This window comes from Podarcis erhardii, assembly GCF_964252035.2.
Source record: "Podarcis erhardii genome assembly, chromosome: 10".
Classification (NCBI taxonomy): Eukaryota; Metazoa; Chordata; class Lepidosauria; order Squamata; family Lacertidae; genus Podarcis; species Podarcis erhardii.
The window spans coordinates 73,608,500-73,628,781 of NC_138500.1; the positions used below are offsets into that span (position 1 = coordinate 73,608,500).

The 20,282-nt window shown below is 39.9% G+C and overlaps 1 protein-coding gene and 1 long non-coding RNA gene across 22 annotated transcripts in view; one reads left to right on the top strand and one right to left on the bottom strand.

Moving 5' to 3' along the window:
• PPFIBP1 (PPFIA binding protein 1) overlaps positions 1–20,282 on the bottom strand; it is a 114,977-nt gene that overhangs the window by 26,705 nt on the left and 67,990 nt on the right. For 15 of the 21 annotated variants that reach the window (XM_081879089.1, XM_081879090.1, XM_081879095.1 and 12 more), the window contains exons 3-12: positions 17,555–17,760; positions 12,277–12,363; positions 11,264–11,377; positions 10,080–10,211; positions 8,502–8,594; positions 7,568–7,660; positions 5,916–6,030; positions 4,017–4,049; positions 2,053–2,114; positions 1,593–1,677 (exon numbers count right to left, since the gene is read on the bottom strand). In XM_081879089.1, the coding sequence (XP_081735215.1) occupies positions 1,593–1,677; positions 2,053–2,114; positions 4,017–4,049; positions 5,916–6,030; positions 7,568–7,660; positions 8,502–8,594; positions 10,080–10,211; positions 11,264–11,377; positions 12,277–12,363; positions 17,555–17,760 (1,020 nt within the window). The remainder of the gene's footprint in view (positions 1–1,592; positions 1,678–2,052; positions 2,115–4,016; positions 4,050–5,915; positions 6,031–7,567; positions 7,661–8,501; positions 8,595–10,079; positions 10,212–11,263; positions 11,378–12,276; positions 12,364–17,554; positions 17,761–20,282) is intronic. The other 6 variants (XM_081879092.1, XM_081879100.1, XM_081879104.1 and 3 more) reach the window with 3 other exon arrangements.
• LOC309351499 lies at positions 5,058–5,382 on the top strand. The gene is made up of 2 exons (XR_014160867.1): positions 5,058–5,149; positions 5,241–5,382. It is a non-coding gene; the product is annotated as an uncharacterized lncRNA (long non-coding RNA).

The following is a 20,282-nucleotide window of genomic DNA, read 5'->3' on the forward strand; positions in this document are numbered from 1 at the left end:
GGCAACTGCAAACATATCTACTCAAAACTAATTCCATCTTGAGTTGAATGGGGCTCATCTTCCAGGTGAGCAGGTACAGGAGTGCAGCCTAAGTGTGATAAAAATAGAGGCAATCAGGGGAAATGTTCATGCCAATGGTCTTCCTAACTGCACTTGGGTAGACTAGCTCAAAGGGAAGAAATCAACAACAGACTCCCTGTTTTGATATAGATGACATTATTTCAGCCTGGAAGGCCTTTCATATGTGAATGTATTTGCCGTTTCCAAGAATGTGCCAGACCACATGCAAGTGATAATGGACCCTGGTCTAGAAGCCTATGGGAAGGGATTGCTAGAAGCTTCCACTGTAAAGCACAACCAAGTTAATTCCATATCAAACAGAAAGAACTAGGGAAAGAAACACGTATGACAAGGGAAGAAATAAAGGCAGGAGATTGCTATTCTACAGTGGAGACCAGGATATGATGAAGCAAGCAGCACACAGAAAAACGCTGTAAGGAATGCTGCAAAGCATTTCAGACCTCAAAGGATAAATTTATCTACAGGTCAGCCTTAATGATCCCCTACAAAATGCCTGCAAACAGTGAAAGTGATGATTCTTTGGGGAATGGCCATGGTTTCATCATGTAAAGTTTTACATTTTACATTTGAAAAGTTTTATATGTACATTTTTGCATTTTGGTAATATCACAAGTTGCTTTTCTCTAATGAGATTCCCTAAAAAGTTGAGGGTTCGTTTGTCAAGGCACAAATTCAAAACCTTGTTTGAACATTTCAGCTGAATCATCTGTCAGACACCAGGAGGGTTTTGGTCTCATCATCTTTCTCTACTTGAGCTATCCCCATTGCAGAAAATGGACGAGGGTAATAATTAATTGGAAATGGAGAATGGCAATCAATTACGGAAGAAGTTGAGTAATAAAAAAGACATTCAACTAACTCATTCAATCCCACAAAAACCAATTGCATCTCATCCTGCTGCTGCACTTCCAAATTAAAGTTTGTAAACCCCACTCTGCATCTCATCCTGCTGCTGCACTTCCAAATTAAAGTTTGTAAACCCCACTCTGCCAATCAGCATTTGTCATACAGATTACAAAAATGAAAGGTTGTGGATTGCTCCAGCTGTAATAAACAGCAGGTGATTGCTTTGAATACAAGTGGCTGTGACTAGGAAAGGCATCCAGACCCACAGAACACTTTAGGCACCATACACAAAAGTTAAGCATTTTAAAGTGTCATTGTATTTAAATGGGAGAGGCAATTAAGCACTGTTCTTAGTCTTCCCATTACAATTAACAGAACTTGACCAATTAATTTTCAGTGAAATGTGCCATTAGTGTTTTCAGATTAAACCATTAGCCCCAAATAAATGACTACCCTGAGATGCTAACAGGCAACTGAAGAATCCTTGAGTATCCAGATCTACCGGTTCTTTTTTGGAATGATTTATGTCTTCTGCATGTAAACAAACCTAAACTTGAGAGGTTACTTGGCCATTTCATTGAAAACAGAATGGTGTTACTCAGTTAAGGAGAACAAACATATGGTAAAACATTGTAAAACGACCCATGTTAAAGCTCTTGAAGTACCTTTTCTGACCTGAGCCAGTATCACCATGTCCTGCACTTTCTTATATCGATTGAGAGACTGTCGAAGCTCCTCAATCTTCCGATCCTGGAGAAAGAGAGACTCTTATCTGTTGTAATTAAGATTGGTCTTTTGCTTCCATGCACTTCTAGGGAACATTGGATAACACCACAATTTCAAAAAATAAAAAATAAAAATGGTGGTGGCAAATAATGGGCAATTGTGAGTTAAGAAATCCAAGGTGTTAGACAAAGAATACTTCAGAATCACTCGCACTAATCAAGCAAAGTCCCACTTGTTGTATTGTACTCTTAAACTTTGCCATTTTCATTTTGGGGAATTGTTATTGATTCTTACCCCTTAATAAGGGCCATAATTTGTGCTCCCATCTTATTCATTCTCTGCAGAAGCCACAAGTTCAACTGAATAAACAAATGTGAAAACTAAAGAACATTCCGTTACCTTTTCTTCATTTGCTGCCATTAGAGATTCTACAGCTTTCTTCATTTTCTGCACCTCAATATCTAAAACACAGAAACAACCCAAAGTCAACTGAAGTTCAAGCAGAAAGCTAAAAAGAACCATTTTTAAAAAGCAAACTCTAAAGTTTATAATGTGTCAGAAGCAATCACTTCCTCTTCATTTTAGAACAATCTAAACATTTCAAAAAGAAGAAAGCAAATCAAACACAGTTCTTATGGAGCAAGTTATAAGTGACTTACCTTCATAACTTTTCACAAAGATCAGTAAACATCATATCTCACACACCTATTATGTTTTAAGAGTGTCTAAAGCACACAAACATTGTTTCTGCACTCCTGGCAACATAACCTTGAAAAGCGAATCATTTCCCACTCCATATTCAAGCATCTCAGGTGACAGTAGCCCTGCCACCCAACATGACCATAGCTGATCTGACTAAATACTTTCTTATTCTTGGGCACTACAATGCTAAAATTCTATAAAAATGCAATGCAACACTTGCCCTAGATCTCTCGCTTAAATTATTAAATGTTATAAACAAGTTCTTAGAGATTAAACCAATTATAATAACATGAAATGCAACAATATTTCATTGTGCCAGCAGCCAAGCATTCCTTTGAGATACCAATAAGTTCAACAAGAGCAATGGAATTAGGCCGTTGATGGTAATGATAAAAGAAACTGATGGCATAGTGATGCTTAGCCGTAAGTAAGAATGGTTGTAAAAATGAGAGAATCATGATGGGATGGAATATATATATCTGCTGTGATGAAAAGTCATGCTAAAATGTATAGTTGCAGCACAAATATAAAAAGAGGTTAAAACTTGAGTTCATTATAAACTCTGCTTCATCCTTTATCCTCATTAACAATGAACATTCATACCATTCAGAGTTATAAATTAGAAAAATGTATTACATATCAGTCCCTGATTAAAACTTACAATCTTTTAATTTCCTACTAAATATCAGCTGGGTTAAAACTTATTTCCCTTATGTCAGTTGCAATTCATTCAGAATTTCCTATGTTCTCTCCAAAAACACTCAAGTATCAGTGGAGCAAAGCTGAATATCATTGTATTCCATGGTCACAACCCAACTGCAACTTAGCTCAGGCACAACACCAAACCATGGTCTGGTATTACATGAAGAAGTTCTGTGCTCCCCTCTCCCTCCCACCTCATGTGTAAGAGGTGTACTTTCCAACTCTACAACTCTATGATTCTATTCTATGTGCTCCAGTTTAGTTAGCCAATTTAGTAGCAAATCATAGGTTGTAGTAATATGCAATGTAGAAAAGCTATAGTTTGTGCACAAATGACATTCAAACTATGGTTTGCACAAAGAATAGTTTGCCCTGTTTGGATGTTTTTTCATTAAATCAGTAGTGAGAGAAAGCACTGGAACACGCAAGCACAGGATTCATTCATGCAATGCCAGATCATGGTTCTGCATTAGGTGTGAAACTAACCCACAAAGTTAGCCTGCTGAAACCAATGTCTCTTGACAACATCCTTAATTCTGAGTGGCCTTATGGCCCAATTGCTTTTCCTCTTAGAGGGTACCAAAAATAGAAAGATATAAAATAAACCAGAAAGAAAATAGATTGTTCTTGTGAGAACAGAATATATAGATATAGCCTATGCTGAGATTAATCCTGGCAAATAGATTAAAATAGAAGGTTGTTTATTAAATATTTAGTTTATTTCTTAGGCAAGAAATCAATGGATCAAATGCTTTCTAATTTGAAACAAAAAAATGGAAGATTTAAAATGCAAGATTTAATTTTACTCTTTCCATTTGGATTTCCATTGAAAATGAGGATGGAAGATGAAGCAGTCTAACAGCATTTTGTTAAAATTGTTTTATATGACACATGCAGAAAGCTGTACTGGAAAAGTGTGTCAAATGTAAGTTCTTGTGGAAAGACACCAAAAACCTTACTTTTGTCTTTGAGCTTCTTTTTACAATTTTCATCTGTGCAGGAAAACCCATTGAATTTGAAGTTAGATGGAGTTTATAAGCATTAAAGCAATTTCAACAGTAATGAAAATAAAGTCATACATAGTACAGTCCTTATTCATGATTCATATAATAAAGTAGTGTTTGAGCTGCATCTCCTTACAATTTTCATAAAAGTGACTCTAGGTTTTGTATCTTATTGCACAAATCTCTTCACAGATGGAAGAATTCAGCACATTTTTACATACATCCCCATCCCTATTTTGAACTTGCCAAGATACAACTATTTATAATAATTACTATGGTAATCTTTTTATTTATTTATTTTTTATATTTGCAAATCATATTTCCTTTCGAATGCTTATATTCCAGTGGTCTCCCATCCACGTACTTATGAGATCGATGCTGTCGTAGCCTCACCATTAATTAATTTTTGAAATATATTGTTTTAGAATCTGTCACTGACACACGATAATACCCAGGATCTCTCAAAACTGCTCAACTTGGGATTTGTTTACATAATAACTTATCCTCAGATGGCAAAGCTGTATGGATTTCAGTGTCCCTTTGAGACATTTTTATTTCAGCGAGCATTTTAGGAATGTTAATTTTTATCCGCTCGCTCTTAAAACTCTGCTGTTCTGTCTATGATGTATGTTATTCTGTATTTTATTTTGTTTTAAATCACTTTCAGAGCAATGATTATAGGACAGTCATCAGTATTTAAAATAAATAAATAAGCTCTATTTTCTCTCTTGATTGTATTTTACTCTATCAAGGAATTCATCCCAATCTGAACATGTGAACATATCGTTTATTCCTAGTAATACATCCTAGAGGATAGTAATTTCCTAGAGTAATTTTGCAGATCCATGATCATTTAAACATTTAAACCACTCATGACAAATAAAGCAGTCCTATGTGGAAATAAAATGCAGACCATGGAGAAATGAATTTAAATATATGTTAATTGTTGCTTTGTTATGTTGCTAAGCAACAGGATAGCAGCGTCATCCTACAAAGAGAAGCAGTTATACATTGTCCTGCCAGCATTCAGCCAAGTGAAATCTCAAATATGCTACTATCTTAGCCATGCAGAAGTCAACATTCTCCAGGTTTGTTCACTCATTACTTTCCAGAAATAAATTTTAACCTAGTTTGAGTCTTGTGCACCTGTACATAACCTCTCCCTTTTACTACAAACAGAAAGCAACGGCCAGGCCACCTATAGCTTACCATGTTTATTGGAGACTAGTATTTCCCTGAGAACCTGACCCATCCATGGAAAAAAACCAGGTCCCAGGGAGATGCCATGTGCAAGTGAAGATGGTATGACCCAGTCTGTTTATCACTTTTTCTATGAAGGGTGTCTTTTAAAACGCATATGGGTTGAGATTTGAGAAGTGGCAGCTTCTGGGATAGCTCAGTTGGTAGAGCATGAGACTTTCAATCTCAGGGTTGTGGGTTTGAGCCCCACGTTGGGCAAAAGATTCCTGCATTGCAGGCAGCTGGACTAGATGACCCTCAGGGTCCCTTCCAACACTACAATTCTAATTCTTCCTGCAATTAAACAGCAGAACACAGTCTCAAGCAACATGCATACATCTAGGGTTGCCATACATCCAAGGGTAATTTCAAAAAAATCAGCAAAATGTCTGGGTTTTTGCCAACAGAACAAGGAAGTGTGTGTTCGATTTCCCAAAAAAAGCTCAATCAACAACTTTTGTGTCTGGATTTTCACTTCTGAAATACGGTGACCCTAATGCACCAACCTATGTCTGTAGGTTTAACTGAGCCTTTTTCTAGAAGAGACAAGTCATAAACCACAGACCACAGTAGATACACCATGGCTTTAGGGAGCCTCAATGCCAGTTGCCTTACCTCTGTCATTTATGTCCACCCCATCTCCTTTCACCTGGTGAGCCAGTCTCTCTTGCAACTGTTTTATCTCAGCTTCCTTCTGTTCTAATTTATCTTTTAATGATGACAGTTCTTCCTGCGCAAACAGAAAATCAACACATCTGTTTAAAAACTAGCTTTGTGTTTTAAAAGGTGGTCCTAAACTGAAATTAATCATTTAAGTTAGAGATGGTCTTCAGATTAAAATTCATTTTAGAAATCTATAATAATAATAATAATAATAATAATAATAATAATAATAATTTATACCCCTCCCCTCTGGCTGGTTTTCCCCAGCCACTCTGGGTAGCTTCCAGCAGAATATTATTATTATTAATAATAATAAAAAGTGATAAAACATCAAACATTAAAAACTTCCCTAAACAGGGCTGCCTTCAGATGTCTTCTAAAAGTCAGTTAGTCATTTATTTCCTTGACATCTGGTGGGAGGGCATTCCACAGGGCCCTCATCAAACCTTTTACAGTCTTTACAACAAACAATTTCTCCCTGCGTCACAAAATGCATGGGCAGCCTGCCTCCCAATCATAGCAATCCCATCTCCAATTTAAATGTTTAATAATGTCTTCATTTGAATTTGAAAAGTGACACTAAAAGGATTTTATTCACCTTTTAGACATGCATGAAACACTTTCGCCAAGTGTTGCATTAAGCAGTCCTAAGCATGTATACCTCTGAAATGAGAGCCACTTACTCCCAGGTAAGTGTGCACTGGATTTCAGCCTTAATGCGGTAAACCAAAAAACAACTTGAGGCATGCTCATAGCATAAAATCTAATTTAACAGTGCAGTGAAATAATGTATGTATGATATTTTGGGTAGATGGAAGAGGGAAGAATACATATGAAACTGCCAGGTACTATGGAAACATATGGAGATTTCTTGTAAGAACAAACCCCATGTATTACTCAGGCGATAAATAGTTTTATCCACACACACAACTGGCAACTGTAACATAGGAAGCAGCCTTATATTGGGTCAGACCAGTTCTGCTGACACTGGCTGGCAGCCGCTCTCTGGATTTTCAAGCCAAAGACTTTTGCAGCCCTACTTGGAGGCACCAGAGATGGAACTGTGGGCCTCCTACCAACAAAGCATATACTTTACCACTGAGCTAAGACCATTCTCCTTCCCACCAAGTGCTGAACAGGAAACTCCACATGTGTGCGTGTGTATATGGCTATGGGTGCGTGTATTCGTATCCATATCTACAATACTGTCTTATATTAGTATTATACCACTTTCACCCAGTACTGCTTCCCCAGTACACCCTGGGAGAAGGAAAATAAAGGCAATTCCAAGGGTTCTCTGAGAAGACAGAAGTGCTAAACCTCTTTAAGTCTTTAGTGTAGACATGCCCACTATCAATGAATGATCTAGTCAACACATTCATGTTATTGAAGCCATGGTTAAAAATTCATCCTGGGCACTGCCCTCATTACAGACCCAAATGAAAACTGTTTTTAAAAAAGCAAATGTGCAGGAAAAACAGTTATCTTTTGAAGAGCACACACAAACTCCAACAACAAGGTGGAAACACAAAATGGAACACAGGGTCACAAAACGCTGTGGTAAAGAAATGATTTGAAAACCAGGCCCAACCAATCTACCACACCTTTAACATTTGGCATTTTTGTTCCATCCGCTGCTTTTCATACTGCATCTGGCCCACTTTGATTTTCATGCTAGAAAGTTTGGCCATTAAAGACTGGTAATAGAGACAGAGGAGTGAAAGAGAAGTAAAGACAGAAAAGAAACAAGGCTAAAAATGATCCCCTGTGAAACACATTTAAGTCCAAATAAACCAGAGTGGATTTCATGAAACTTTCTTCCAGTTTGTCAAAGGATTCTTACATAAGCTGTGCAACAGGTTCTCTATGAGATAAATACAGCAGGATCACCCTTGGGACTGCTGGCATGGCTCAAAAATACACTACAACCATGCATGTTGGGGCTGCCATGATGCTACTTCCTATCTGGATGCACCAGCTCATACGAACATCACCTGTATGTGATCCCAGATGCAGAAGTGACTTGCTGCATGAGGGGGAGCAGCTACACCAGCTTCCTGGCAGTGGGCTGCTGTTGCTATCCAGAAGGGGCAAAGTAGCAGGAAGGTCCACATGGCAAAAATGCAATTCAGAAGCGCCTGAGTTGGCTCTGCTGGTTCATCTGCACTACTCCAGCCTTCCTGCCACCTCACCTCACCTCATCCGACCTTGGCTGCTCTCCCTGCCAGCAAGAAACAGCAGTCCTGCTTCCAGGACGATACCACAGCGACTCCACCCTGCCTGCCAAGCAGATTCTGCCTGGATTTACAACCCTGCACACCTCTAAGGCTACAGTTTGTGGACTGCCACATCAGTGAACCACCCCTTTACAAAATGCCTACAAATATCAAAGTATAATAAGGTATGGTGTCAAGCAGTATTGGTGCCCCCGTGATTCTTCTTTCAAAAGCAGACAACCCTCTTATGTAAGTTCGGGTTTTGAAAACAGGCTTTCAACCTCTTTCAACACAGGCTTTCAACACAGCTCACATTACTTACTTTGGTAGATTTAAGCTTTTTCTCATACTGAAGTCTCTCACTGTCCATTTCTCCTACTTTTAGCCGCAATTCATTAATTTCTTGCATCAAGCCCTATTTAAAAAGTATAAGGCGGGAAAAGTAATTGTTATTTTAAACTGAAAATTCATGGGAGAGTAAAGCAAAGCAGTTGGAATCCTCTTTCTAACTGTTCTTACTGGCACTGAAAGAGATCAAAGTTGAATGAGACAGAAATGTTCAAGCAGGCCAACTTTAGTAAATACACACACACGTGTGACCATGTGTGCACACCCTGTGGCACGTAGACACACACACACACACACACACACACACACACACACACACACACACACCCCTCAGCCTACTCAAGAGCCTTGTTTTCCAAATGTAGTAAGTTACTAGGTTAAAAAAAGATAAAGGTAAAGGACCCCTGGATGGTTAAGTCCAGTCAAAGGAGACTATGGGGTGCGGCACTCAACTCGCTTCAGGCCAAGGGAGCTGGCGTTTGTCCACAGACAGTTTTCTGGTTCATGTGGCCAGCATGACTAAACCTCTTCTGCAGCATTTGCTTGCCTGGGATAGCTCAGTCATGAGACTCTTAATCTTGGGTTTGAGCCCCACATTGGGCAAAAGACTGCTGCATTGCAGGGGGTTTGACTAAATGACCCTTCCAACTTTACACTTCTATGAATCTATGAACCTAAACCTCATTATTTCAGAGACCTGTGGGTGTGGGAGTGTGGGAACTCCTGGCAGACAGAAATTATTCACAGAAGTACTGTATGAAAAATTCCAGTACTTTAACTTAAATGACTGATCAGGCTGAGTCCTGGCCCCAAATGCTTCAACTGAACCTCCGGTTTTTGTGATTTGCATGGGACCAGCAGCTCACAATGCGGAACTGGGCGGAACTGGTGGACAACAGTTGCTCTGGCAGGTCACAAGTTGTGCATGTATTTTTGTGATGGCCAAGGCCAGTGGTCTTCAACCAGTGTGCCATGCCACGCTGGGGTGCCCTGAATGTTGGTCAGGGGTACCACTGGCAACACCGGCTTCTGTCTCTCTTTCCTCCCTCCCTCCTCTGATGCCCCCTCACATCTCTGCCTCCCAAAGGTTTACATAGCTGTTTATTGCAGCAGCCCTGGCTATAAGCTCCACAGGCGAAGGGTGCCTCTTGAAGGCACCTCTGTTTGGGAGGAGGGCAGCTCAGAGACCGGGGACAGCAGCAGCATCTGCCTGGAGGACTCCCAAGGAGGGGGGTGGGCAAGGAGGCTGAAGAAACACTCCACAAGGGAGGGTGTTTGAAAAAGGGTGAGAGTCTCCCAGGCAGGCAAGGGGTGACCTAACTGGGCTCCTGAGTCCCACAGGGGTGATGCAGAGAAAATGTAGTTGGTTAAGGGAGCCGTGGACTCAAAAAGGTTGAAAACCTCTGGTCTAGGCAAATCCTAAATGATTAATTTCATTTGTAACAGTAAAAGGGATATAAAAATATCACTCCTCCACCACAAATATCAAAACAAACTTTTGTTTGAGGAATTACAAGATACAAAAGTTTCAGCCATGAGGAATCTACCTTACCTCTGTGTCTCTGTATCTGTCTTCATAATCAAGTCGATCCTTTTCCACAGCTGTCAGCTTGAGCTTCAAGTTGGAAACTTCTGCCATAAGGTCCAGCTTTTGAGTTTCAAGGGATGTTCTGCTTAAGAGCTCCTGATAAGAAGAGTTGATTCATTTGAGAGCTATTCGTTGGATTTTCGTATCACCATAAACGTAGCCCTCCAAGTTCAAAACAAGAAAAAACCTATGGCAACAGCACACTCCTAAGTATATCTACTCAAAAGTCAGTCCTACTGAATTTAATGGGCTTACTGTCAGTTGTGTGGCATTAGGACTGCAGACCAAGCAAACCAAAATAGCTTCCTGAAAGGAAATTTAGTCAGTGACAACTATTCCTACGATGAGATTAGGAGTTTTTAGTTTACTGGCCAGTAAGCAAATGGGACATTGCTCCTATGCTAATCCTATGGGGATTTCAGCAGGTGCAACTGGTTAACTGTGGGTGTTGACGGATTTATTGCATTTTAACACATTTATTTTATTGATAATATTTAGAATTTTGAAGGGCAGTAGTGTTTTAAATAGGCAAATAAATAAAATCATAGCCTGCAGGAATAAAAACTGCACTGGTAAAAATCCTTCTTCAGAAACTCAAAAGACCCAACATCCCACTTTGCATCTAGTCACAATGCAGGTCTAATGTGTGAGTGAATGCAGAGCCAGCGTGGTGTAGTGGTTAAGAGTGGTGGACTCGTAATCTGGTGAACCAGGTTCAATTCCCTGCTCCTCCACCTGCAGCTGCTGGGTGACCTTGGGCCAGTCACACTTCTCTGAAGTCTCTCAGCCTCACTCACCTCACAGAGTGTTTGTTGTAGGGGAGGAAGGGAAAGGAGATTGTTAGCCACTTTGAGACTCCTTCGGGTAGTGATAAAGCGGGATATCAAATCCAAACTCTTCTTCTTCTCTTCTTCTTCTAATGTGGACCACTGGTATATTTTATACCATCAGTACACTTGCCATTTTAAAAACTGGTTCACAATTTGAATAGTTTTAGGGCAGGAAAGCCCCATTTTCACTTCCTTTTACATTTTAAATAGACCCATTAACAAAAGCAACATAATAATTAATACTAAAATAGCTGCAAAAAAGCAACAAAGACTGATAGAAAAACCAACTTTTAAAAAAATTACTATTTCCCTCAATACCTGCTGCAGCATTTCTTCTGTGGCATTCAGCTTCTCTCTGTGTTCTTCTAGGCAGAGCTCCAGATCTCTTATCTTTTCTCCTTGAGCATCCACCTGGTCAGTAAGGACACTCACCTGCACAAAAACAGGATACACAGATCTATCAATGCACCTCATTCCTAGGTAGGACATTTCCATCTGGAGTTACATAACTAACAAACAAACAAAAATATGATGGGCATGTTTTATATTTCTGATTATCCGAACAGCTACCAACTACGATCAGGTCAGACCTACAAACCACTATTGATAAGACAAATCTATAGGAATGGCAAAGGACAATCAGAGCACGTCAGGACTAAACTTTCCATCCACATACATAACCAGTTCCCTTAGGAGACATAATTTTCCTACAGACTTGAGTTAACTTGTTCTGATAAACTTAAGTCTAATATGGGAGTTCTTTTAACTTTTTACTTTCCTCTATGAGAACCACCTATTTATTCTTGTTCTGTGCTGTTGTTTAGCCAGTAGCTAATCTGCAAAAATAACCTATCCTTGTTTGCATTACTGCAAAGTTTATTTAGGAGGTTTTGGTGAGGAATGTTGTCAAAGGCTACATGGAAGCCCAAATATGCAACATCTGCTGGACTATCTCTTTTCAGATGTTTGTTGAGACTCTCGAAGTTCTGCAAAAGGAAGGCCTATTTTAGTGAATACACACACGTGTGACCATGTGTGCACACCCTGTGGCACGTAGACACACAAGAAAGAGAATCTCCAGATCACTGAAAGAGATCAAAGTTGAATGAGACAGAAATGTTCAAGCAGGCCAACTTTTGGACTTCCTTTTGCTTTCTTCTTCCTTTCAAGAACATTTTCTCTATGCCTTGATCCCTGCACATCTGATACAATTTTAAGGAGTGGAGGATATAAACTTGACTGTGAACCCACAGTCAAGAGTGATCCAGTGGGCCTCAAATGCTCTATTCTTCATAGAAACAAAGAAGGAACAAACTTGGAAAAGAACTTACTTGAAGTACAAGAGATTCTTTGTCATTTTCCAAACGTGCAAGTCGCTCTTGATACACATCTCCATTTGTGGATATATGTCCGTTGGTCTGGAAAACGAAATAAGGGACACACTGGTCTGCTGTTAAGACTGTTCCATCAGAATGACTCAAATTATAGAACTAAGTAAACTTCCAGATGAGTGCAACAAATGCTTCAGGGTACAGCACCAATGCCACACACACACACACACACACTGCATTATCCTATGTGAAAAGGAGCATCCAAAGGCTGATAATGCCATACCCACAAACATTTCAATGATCTAAAAAGCAACAGGGTGATTATGTCATGCCCCTAAATCAAAAACCAAGAGGAAGCTAAATGCTGGATGAAACATTTAAAAAAAACAAAAAAACAAAACATAGACCAATGCTGTCACATGCTTCCCAACAAACTAGAAATAATTAGTGTGAGAATAGCCCTAGACAGTAGAGTTTTGGTATGTTACCTATTCAAATTTATTCTTCCATTGAGCTAAAGATAAGAATACACGATTCTCCCCCCAGTTTTATTTCCATCTATCCAGAGTGTGTGAATTGAGATCTGTAGTTGAGCAGGTTCCAGACTGGGTCTCCCTAGTCTGGTGAAGAAACATTGCCAAAATTCACAATTAGTTGGGTTGGTACCTGAATCTGTCCAGCTCGTAATGAGTTACTAGGAGATGGGAGTCTTGATTCATGGAAGACCGATAAAAGATACTGTACTGCAAAGGTTACATCCCCATCTTATGCACAGGCTTGGATCAGTTGGAACCCTTGCCTGAGAAGTGTGTTGTGAAGATGGTCTGCTCACACAAGAGCAGGATCCTACATATGATTCTGAAAATTAGAAATTTCAGCCTGAATCTTAAGAAATTTAACCATTTGTGGTTAAATAATACATTTTCCTTGTTGAACGGGAATGGAATTTTATTCACCGTGAAGCACGTTTTTATATGTACAAGCAACATCTAAGTGCAAGTGAGGTCATTTCCTAGTCTTTGAAACGCTGAAATATAATGAGCGAGACTGGGGAGGCCTGAAGCAATAAATATATAATTCAGCACCAGAAGGTCGGAGGGGATCTTGAAAATGAGAAGTGAGAAACTCGCCTCCTATGACCCAAATTCATTTCTTGCACATTCAGCATTTCCAAAAATGGCTGCAAGGCAAAGAAATGCAGCTGAGCAGCAAGACAAAATAAAATAATAATAATAATAATTTAAAAACTTCTGAAGCAAATCAAATTGATACAAACAAACAAAGGCTGCCCGAAGGCATGACAGGGGAATATATTGTTAAATTGATAATCATCATACTGTGTTTTTTGCTCTGCAGCTCAGTGCTCTACATCTCTTGTTGAAAACGTGTGAAGTTCAATCTAGGTATTTTATTGCTAAACCACACTTAAATTCACACTAAATTGGATTAAAAGCAAATTTAAGTCTTTCTCCCATTTTTACAATAAAGGAAACCTGTGAAAGAAAAAAAAATAGCCAGTGTGTAATCTCCCCTCTCCCATGGGCCCTTCCTTTTAAATGGTTTATCTGTATCAACCATGGTATATCAATGCACTCTACATAATTGCATGCATGTTTGCATCCTATAAGCTTCTCAGCTGTGGTTGCACAGACACCTGTCTTCCAGCAGATGGCATCTTAAGGCTAATGAAAAGCAAATCTATTAAGTATTTGCAAGATTACACTTTGAAAAAGCACCCTTCATGTTTATTGCCACTCAGGATTTGTTCCACATTTGCAAGGAATCCATATTTCAGTGTAGCAGAACCCAGAACTCCCTGTCCACTGGCATAAGGCAGGCACCTTGGCTCTACTGTTTTTGGTGCCTGCAATAATTTTGGAACTGAACTAAAGCCGAGGCTGGGAAGGAAGACGATTCTCAATAACAAGTTGTCCTTACCAAGGGGAAGAGGAGACTGACATGCTCTGCAAAGGACTTGGTTTGCCCTCAGAGGAGCATGAGCTGTAAAAATAGTTACAGGTCTCACAAATCATGCAGCAAGCTGTCTTAGTCCGGGGGGGGGGGGGGAGATCCAAGCAGCAACAGCAGTGTATTATATTTGGGTGCTTCCAGACTCTTGTTAATTTCAAGTGGGATTCAATCACTTGCTAGAAAATTCAGGGCTATAGGAGATGGGTCATGCGCAACAAACTCACTTCCCCCAAAGACTGCATTTTGCCATGAGGAAAGTGATGGGGAAATGGCGGTGGAAAGTTTTGGATAACGCTGCAAACCAGTTGGGATGAATGCTCAATAAAAGGTCATCTGGGGAAATGCCCTTTATTAGGGCCAAACAGAAGAGTCACAAAGTAGGGAGCAAGCTTTTTTGCAATCTCTGGAAGTTGTCTTCAGTCTGGATGTTAAATAACTTGAAAAGCAAAGGGAAGGAAGAGTAAAATACCTTACTTGGCCTGCCCAAATGCCCAAGTCTGTTGTTTGTGATAGTCTTAAAGTGGAATGGAGGAGGAGTTTTGCAGATATAGTCAGATTAGACCATGCCTGCTGCAACAATCTCCAGTCCCAGCAAGGCATACTGGGGCAGAGAAACAATGGCGACTTCCCTTTCAAACTAGAATGTGGTGTATCTAACATTTATGGACGGTGCATTTTTTAAGTGCTTCAGAGAATTTCCACACTCTGTCATCAAGGGCTTGGGGAGGAATATCTCTATTCACTAGGTAACACACACTACTCACTTTTGGCTTTTATTGACTTTAAATGATGCAACGTAACTTCTAACCTAGCTTATTTCTCATAAATATTGGAACATCAAACCAGCCCTTCAACAAAACAAAACAAAAAAACCCCACTGTTTTTATTGGTCCTAGTTGCATCAGTTTATTGCTCAATCATTAAATGACCACCACTATGTTCAAATAGGCACCAAATAATTAACTACCTTTCATAATTGTGCTAAATGCTTAGAACTGCCTAATCATATATACCGTATTTTTCTGTGTATAAGATTTGGGGGACTCCAAATTAAGAAAACACCCCTCAGCACTACCAATGTATAAGATGAGCCCCAATTTTAAACCCTTTTTTAAAAAAACAACAACAAAAAACTCATCTTATACATGGAAAAATACGGTATTTTTTGTTGTTGAATTACATTCACATTGTTTCTTTGCCCTCATTTAACACCAACTATGTCACTAGTACTAGGAATGGTCTCATTGTATCTTGCACACTGTTGCTCCATTATGAAACAAACAGGCTCCTCTTCTCAACAAATTTATTCTCCAGCTGCTCTTCTTCTTCAGTTAACTTAATATAAGCTATTTCCCAGATTCTTTTTAAACAAGCTACTATTGTAGGAGGTTCTAGCTTTTTTCCATTTTTGGCAAATGGCCATTCAAGTATCTGTTGGCAGATTCATTGCCATTTCTAGATCTTGGGATACCAGTCTTTTAAGATAGCCAAATAATGCAATTAAAGGACCTTCTGGTAGTTAACATCCAATTTCGTTATTATTATTATATACAATGACTTTTTTATTATTTCTGTCAAGACTGCATTCCAGTATTCTACCATTTTTGGACCTGTCCGAAGAATATGTTGTGCATGGATTGCCAATGTGTTGCTCGTAGGCACACTTGCACCCTGTGGCTTTCCATGGTACCCACAGGGTTCCATCGATCCCCCCGCCCTTCTTCCATACACTGGAAAAAGTCTTCTTTTTTTACACTGAAAAGATGCCGTTCCCCCATCAAGTTATCACATGAGTAACTTACGCTGTGAGTTATTCACCATATTTCACAAAGACCAACCTCTTCCAGAAGAAGATCCTCCCAACCCAAAATGTCAAGTTTCTTACAAATTAAAACCCACAAAGATTCAGTACAGCACTGCTATGTAAAAACACTGTCATGCTCAACGTGAGCTGGGATCTTAAGGTACAATATAAAATTTAGAGTAATAAGAACAGCCACAAGGCAGATTGAATCAATTGAACCAAGACTGGCGCATGAATTCTTAAAAATATCCAACAGTTTTACCAAGAGTCTGGGCTTTGCTAGGGTTGCCATATTCCAAAGAGCAATAAGAGGACACATTTGTAGGTGAGCCAGGAAAGAGGGGGGAGGAAGAAAAACAGTAGTAATAGTTTCTGTGCAGGTGTATTGAAATATTTAAATGACATATGGAAAATGAAAATGAAAATGACATACCCTCTAGCATTTTGAGAGAGAAATTCAAGGCACCTCCCCATCCCATATCTCCATCACTCACCCCGCCCTGCCCTCAGTGGCAAAGCTTCATGCTCTGGCACCGGGGGGGGGGGGAGAGAGAGCAGGCGGGGGGGTGGCGCACGTCCTGGGGGCGGGGCACCCAGCATGAGTGGGGGGGCAGCCGCGATGGAACCCTGCCGGGATTGCGCTGCGGGGCGCTCCCCCCGCAATCCTCTTCCTCCGCCAGTGCCTCCCCTCTCTTACCTTCCATTTTACTTTGTTTAGCGAGCAGCCATTACACACATAAAAACAACAGCAATCATACTGCTAATAATCGTGGTTTACATTTCTACTCTATTTCTACCCCCTTTATTACACAAATTTGTAAAGCCTTATCAAGAAATCTGGATGTTCTAACAGATATATGCCTCTCTACAACAGACTTGGCCTCCTGTTCTCGAGACGCTGTGTCTCCAGACAGAGGCGCTGCCAGGCCCAGCACAGCCCCCAAAAGGCTATGGCAGGCCTGGCAGCCACTGGAACCACCACAAAGCCTGGAGCAGCCCTGGAAGGCTGCATGAGGCCTCACCACTGCAAGTCCTAGAGCAGCCCTGGTAATAATGGTAGAGAAAATAAAAAGCCAGACGTTCTGCAAAATATTAAAAATTAGCCTGGATGGTGATTTTACCTTTGCAAAAGAGGACAAGTCTGGGAAAATCTGGACATTAGGCAACCCTAGCTTCATACCTTCAAATCAGAAAAATTGGGGAAAAGCATGCGGCATTGTTTTTCAAAACAGGGATGAAGACAAAAATAAAGTACATATAATGTATTCTGTATCATTGTGAAAGGAACACAGAAAGGAAGCAACCTGACGAAACAGCCTAAGGGAATCAAGCAAAAATGCAGCGTGGCAACGTGGGGCTTTGATATGCATTTAGCAGCACTGCAGTATTTGACAATCATTAAGCAGTGCACATTAAGATCAAACACAGAAGCGGTGCACATACATACCCACATTGTATGACTACATACATTGTATTTGCCAATAATCCATGCAAATGCCTTACCATTTGACTCTGCAACCATTCCATCAAAATCTCTGCTGTCGAATCTGGGACTTGACACCGCAATCCTTCTTTTTCATCCGCTTCCATCATCTCTAGTAAGCCACGCAAATCCTCCACGAGATGCAGCGCTCGCAGGCTCCCCATGAATGGAGAAGTCGGGGACTGGCAGTCAAATATGCCATTCGAATATTCCAGAGCCTTGGAACCTAGACAGCACAAATATTTAAACACTTGACTACAGCACATGTGCATGTATGGGGCAGAGGAGAGGGAAACAGAGTCAAAATAATGAAATAGCTGCTACAAAAATGGAGGTTAAAAATAAACCCAAATTGGTGAGCATATTGCCTGATGAAAGGTGTGACCAATGTTGTAGTGACATGAAGAAAATATTCAGCTGTTTATTTATGTATTTCTGAACTTTGTATACTACGTTTCTTCCAAGGTCTTAAGGAAGAATATAGGTTATCCCATTTTTTCCTTCACCCTTTATGAGCAGGGTTGAGGGAATGTAACTCGCTCAAAAGTTACCTTGAGCACTTCAAGGCTTCGTTGGGATTCAAACCCAGGTTTTTCAGGTATCTCTGCTGCAATACATGTGTCCTGTGTACTACCGTTGATTTATACAAGCTTGCAGTTTTGAATAATTGCACATTAAACCCTACAAACCAGATTATGTGGGTGACTAATTTACAGTATACAAATGAATTATGACAGTTAGTTTACTGCATAGTGGTGTAGACAGGTCTGCCTAAACCCGAAGTCACCTGGTAAAGTGTTATGAAAATTGCTCTTATGCTATATATCCATTCCAGGCCTCTGGTCTTGCTGCTTGCAGGGCAGCCTTTGCAACATATATGGTTTAATTAATGCCTCAATAGCAGCCATTAACTGAGCTTTAACACTACAGTCACACAGAAGACATCAGCTGTGACCTCAACTAGTCTGAAGAACAGAATTTTTGAGGTATCACAGTATGTTGCGTGGATGCAAGGGAATCCTTTAACAATTAGCGCTAGGGGACAGAAGACAATGGAAAGCTGTGAACTGTGCTTTAGGCAGCAAAGGCTACAGCTTTTGCAGGGAGCGAAGTTTGAGCATCTGTGCTCCGAAGTCTGATGCCCAGGAAGCAAGAGAAGAGAGCAAGCCCAGGTGACTACACATGGAACCATTTCTGCGTGAAGGCCAGCTTTAAATTGCCACAGGCCTCTTTGCAGCAAGCTGTTTGTGTGGACCACAGACCTCCAAAAGCACAGGCTTCTGCACTCATTTTTTGGTGCCAGTTGAAAACCCATCTCTTCCCTCCAGCCAGGATTAACACAGTACAACGGGTTAAGCATTTCAAATTTGAAATGAATTTACTCTTTAATTGACTGGTTTTGCCTAGTTTTTCATTTGAATGTGCCCTAATCCATAATTGCTTACCATGAAAGGGAAGATATAAATCTTACAAATAGAGTATTTATCTTTCTATCATATTTATATCCTGCCCTAAGTAACTCTCATGGGGCATCTGTTCGGAAAGTGAGGCTGAAAGATATAATGAAGATCCCAGGTCACACAATGACTTCCATGACTGAGTGGGAATCTGGACCAAGGTCTCTTTTGTCCAAGTTCAGGCCATCTACTTCACTAGCATATATATTCAGCTAAAGGAGGTGTTGAACTTCTTTTGAAAGTTCACTGAGCTGTCTTTCGACGATCCTCTGCTCTGGCTCCTCACCATATTAACCCGTGTATAAAATGACCCCCAATTTATCACTAAATTTTTATAAAGGAAAATGGTTGTCTTATACATGGCAAAATATGGTATTTAGAGGAAGAGCACAGGTTATTCTTTCTCATTTTGTGGATTTTATTTACTGCAACATCTCATGAGGTGCTATATTATGCAAGGTGCATTCACCTTGCTGGTTCAGGCCTTGGTCCAACGGGGTCCAGAAAAACAAGAGTCAGGGGCCTCTGGGAAGCTCGCATGATAGCAACATACCTTCCCTGTTCTCTCTCACATCTGCAGTTCAGGGGTAATAATAGTAAATAATAATAATCTGCTCCTGAACACAGAAGCTCTGTTTTACTATCAAGGCTGATAGGATTAGACAAATTCACAGGAGCTAAGCCTCCCTCCTAAATAAATAAATAAATAAATACCATTATTTTCCCATGTATAAGACTATGTTTTTTTCCTTAAAAAATAATCTCAAAAATTAGGAGGCGTCTTATACTCTGGGCCATCTCCCCCATTTTCTTAAATCATGGGTGCGTCTTATTGATGGAAAAATACAGTAATAAAGCCACATAAGTTTGAGTATTGATATAAGTTAATATTTTTCAAGTACTTCACTGACAAAATGTAGTCCTTTTTCTACACCATAGTGTTGATAATTTGGATATTTTATTCATATTCCTTTGATTGCCTTATCAAGGTCAGTTTGGAGACAATAACCTTTAAGGAAACGCAAATGCAATTGTAAGTAGAAATATGCTATATTCACATCTGTTGGACACATGTATTTATGATGCAAATCTATATGACTGAAGTGAGATGGATGGGAGGAAATAATATGCTATTATCCATTTCAGAAAGTATTTTGCAAGGGAAATAACATCACTAATCTGGAAACTCGGCACCTTCATGTCTTCTGCACCCACTCAGAATACTTTTCTAGTTTAAACAGCTGTTTGCACAGCTTGGCTTGGCATGAAATCAAACCAAAATGCTAGTGTG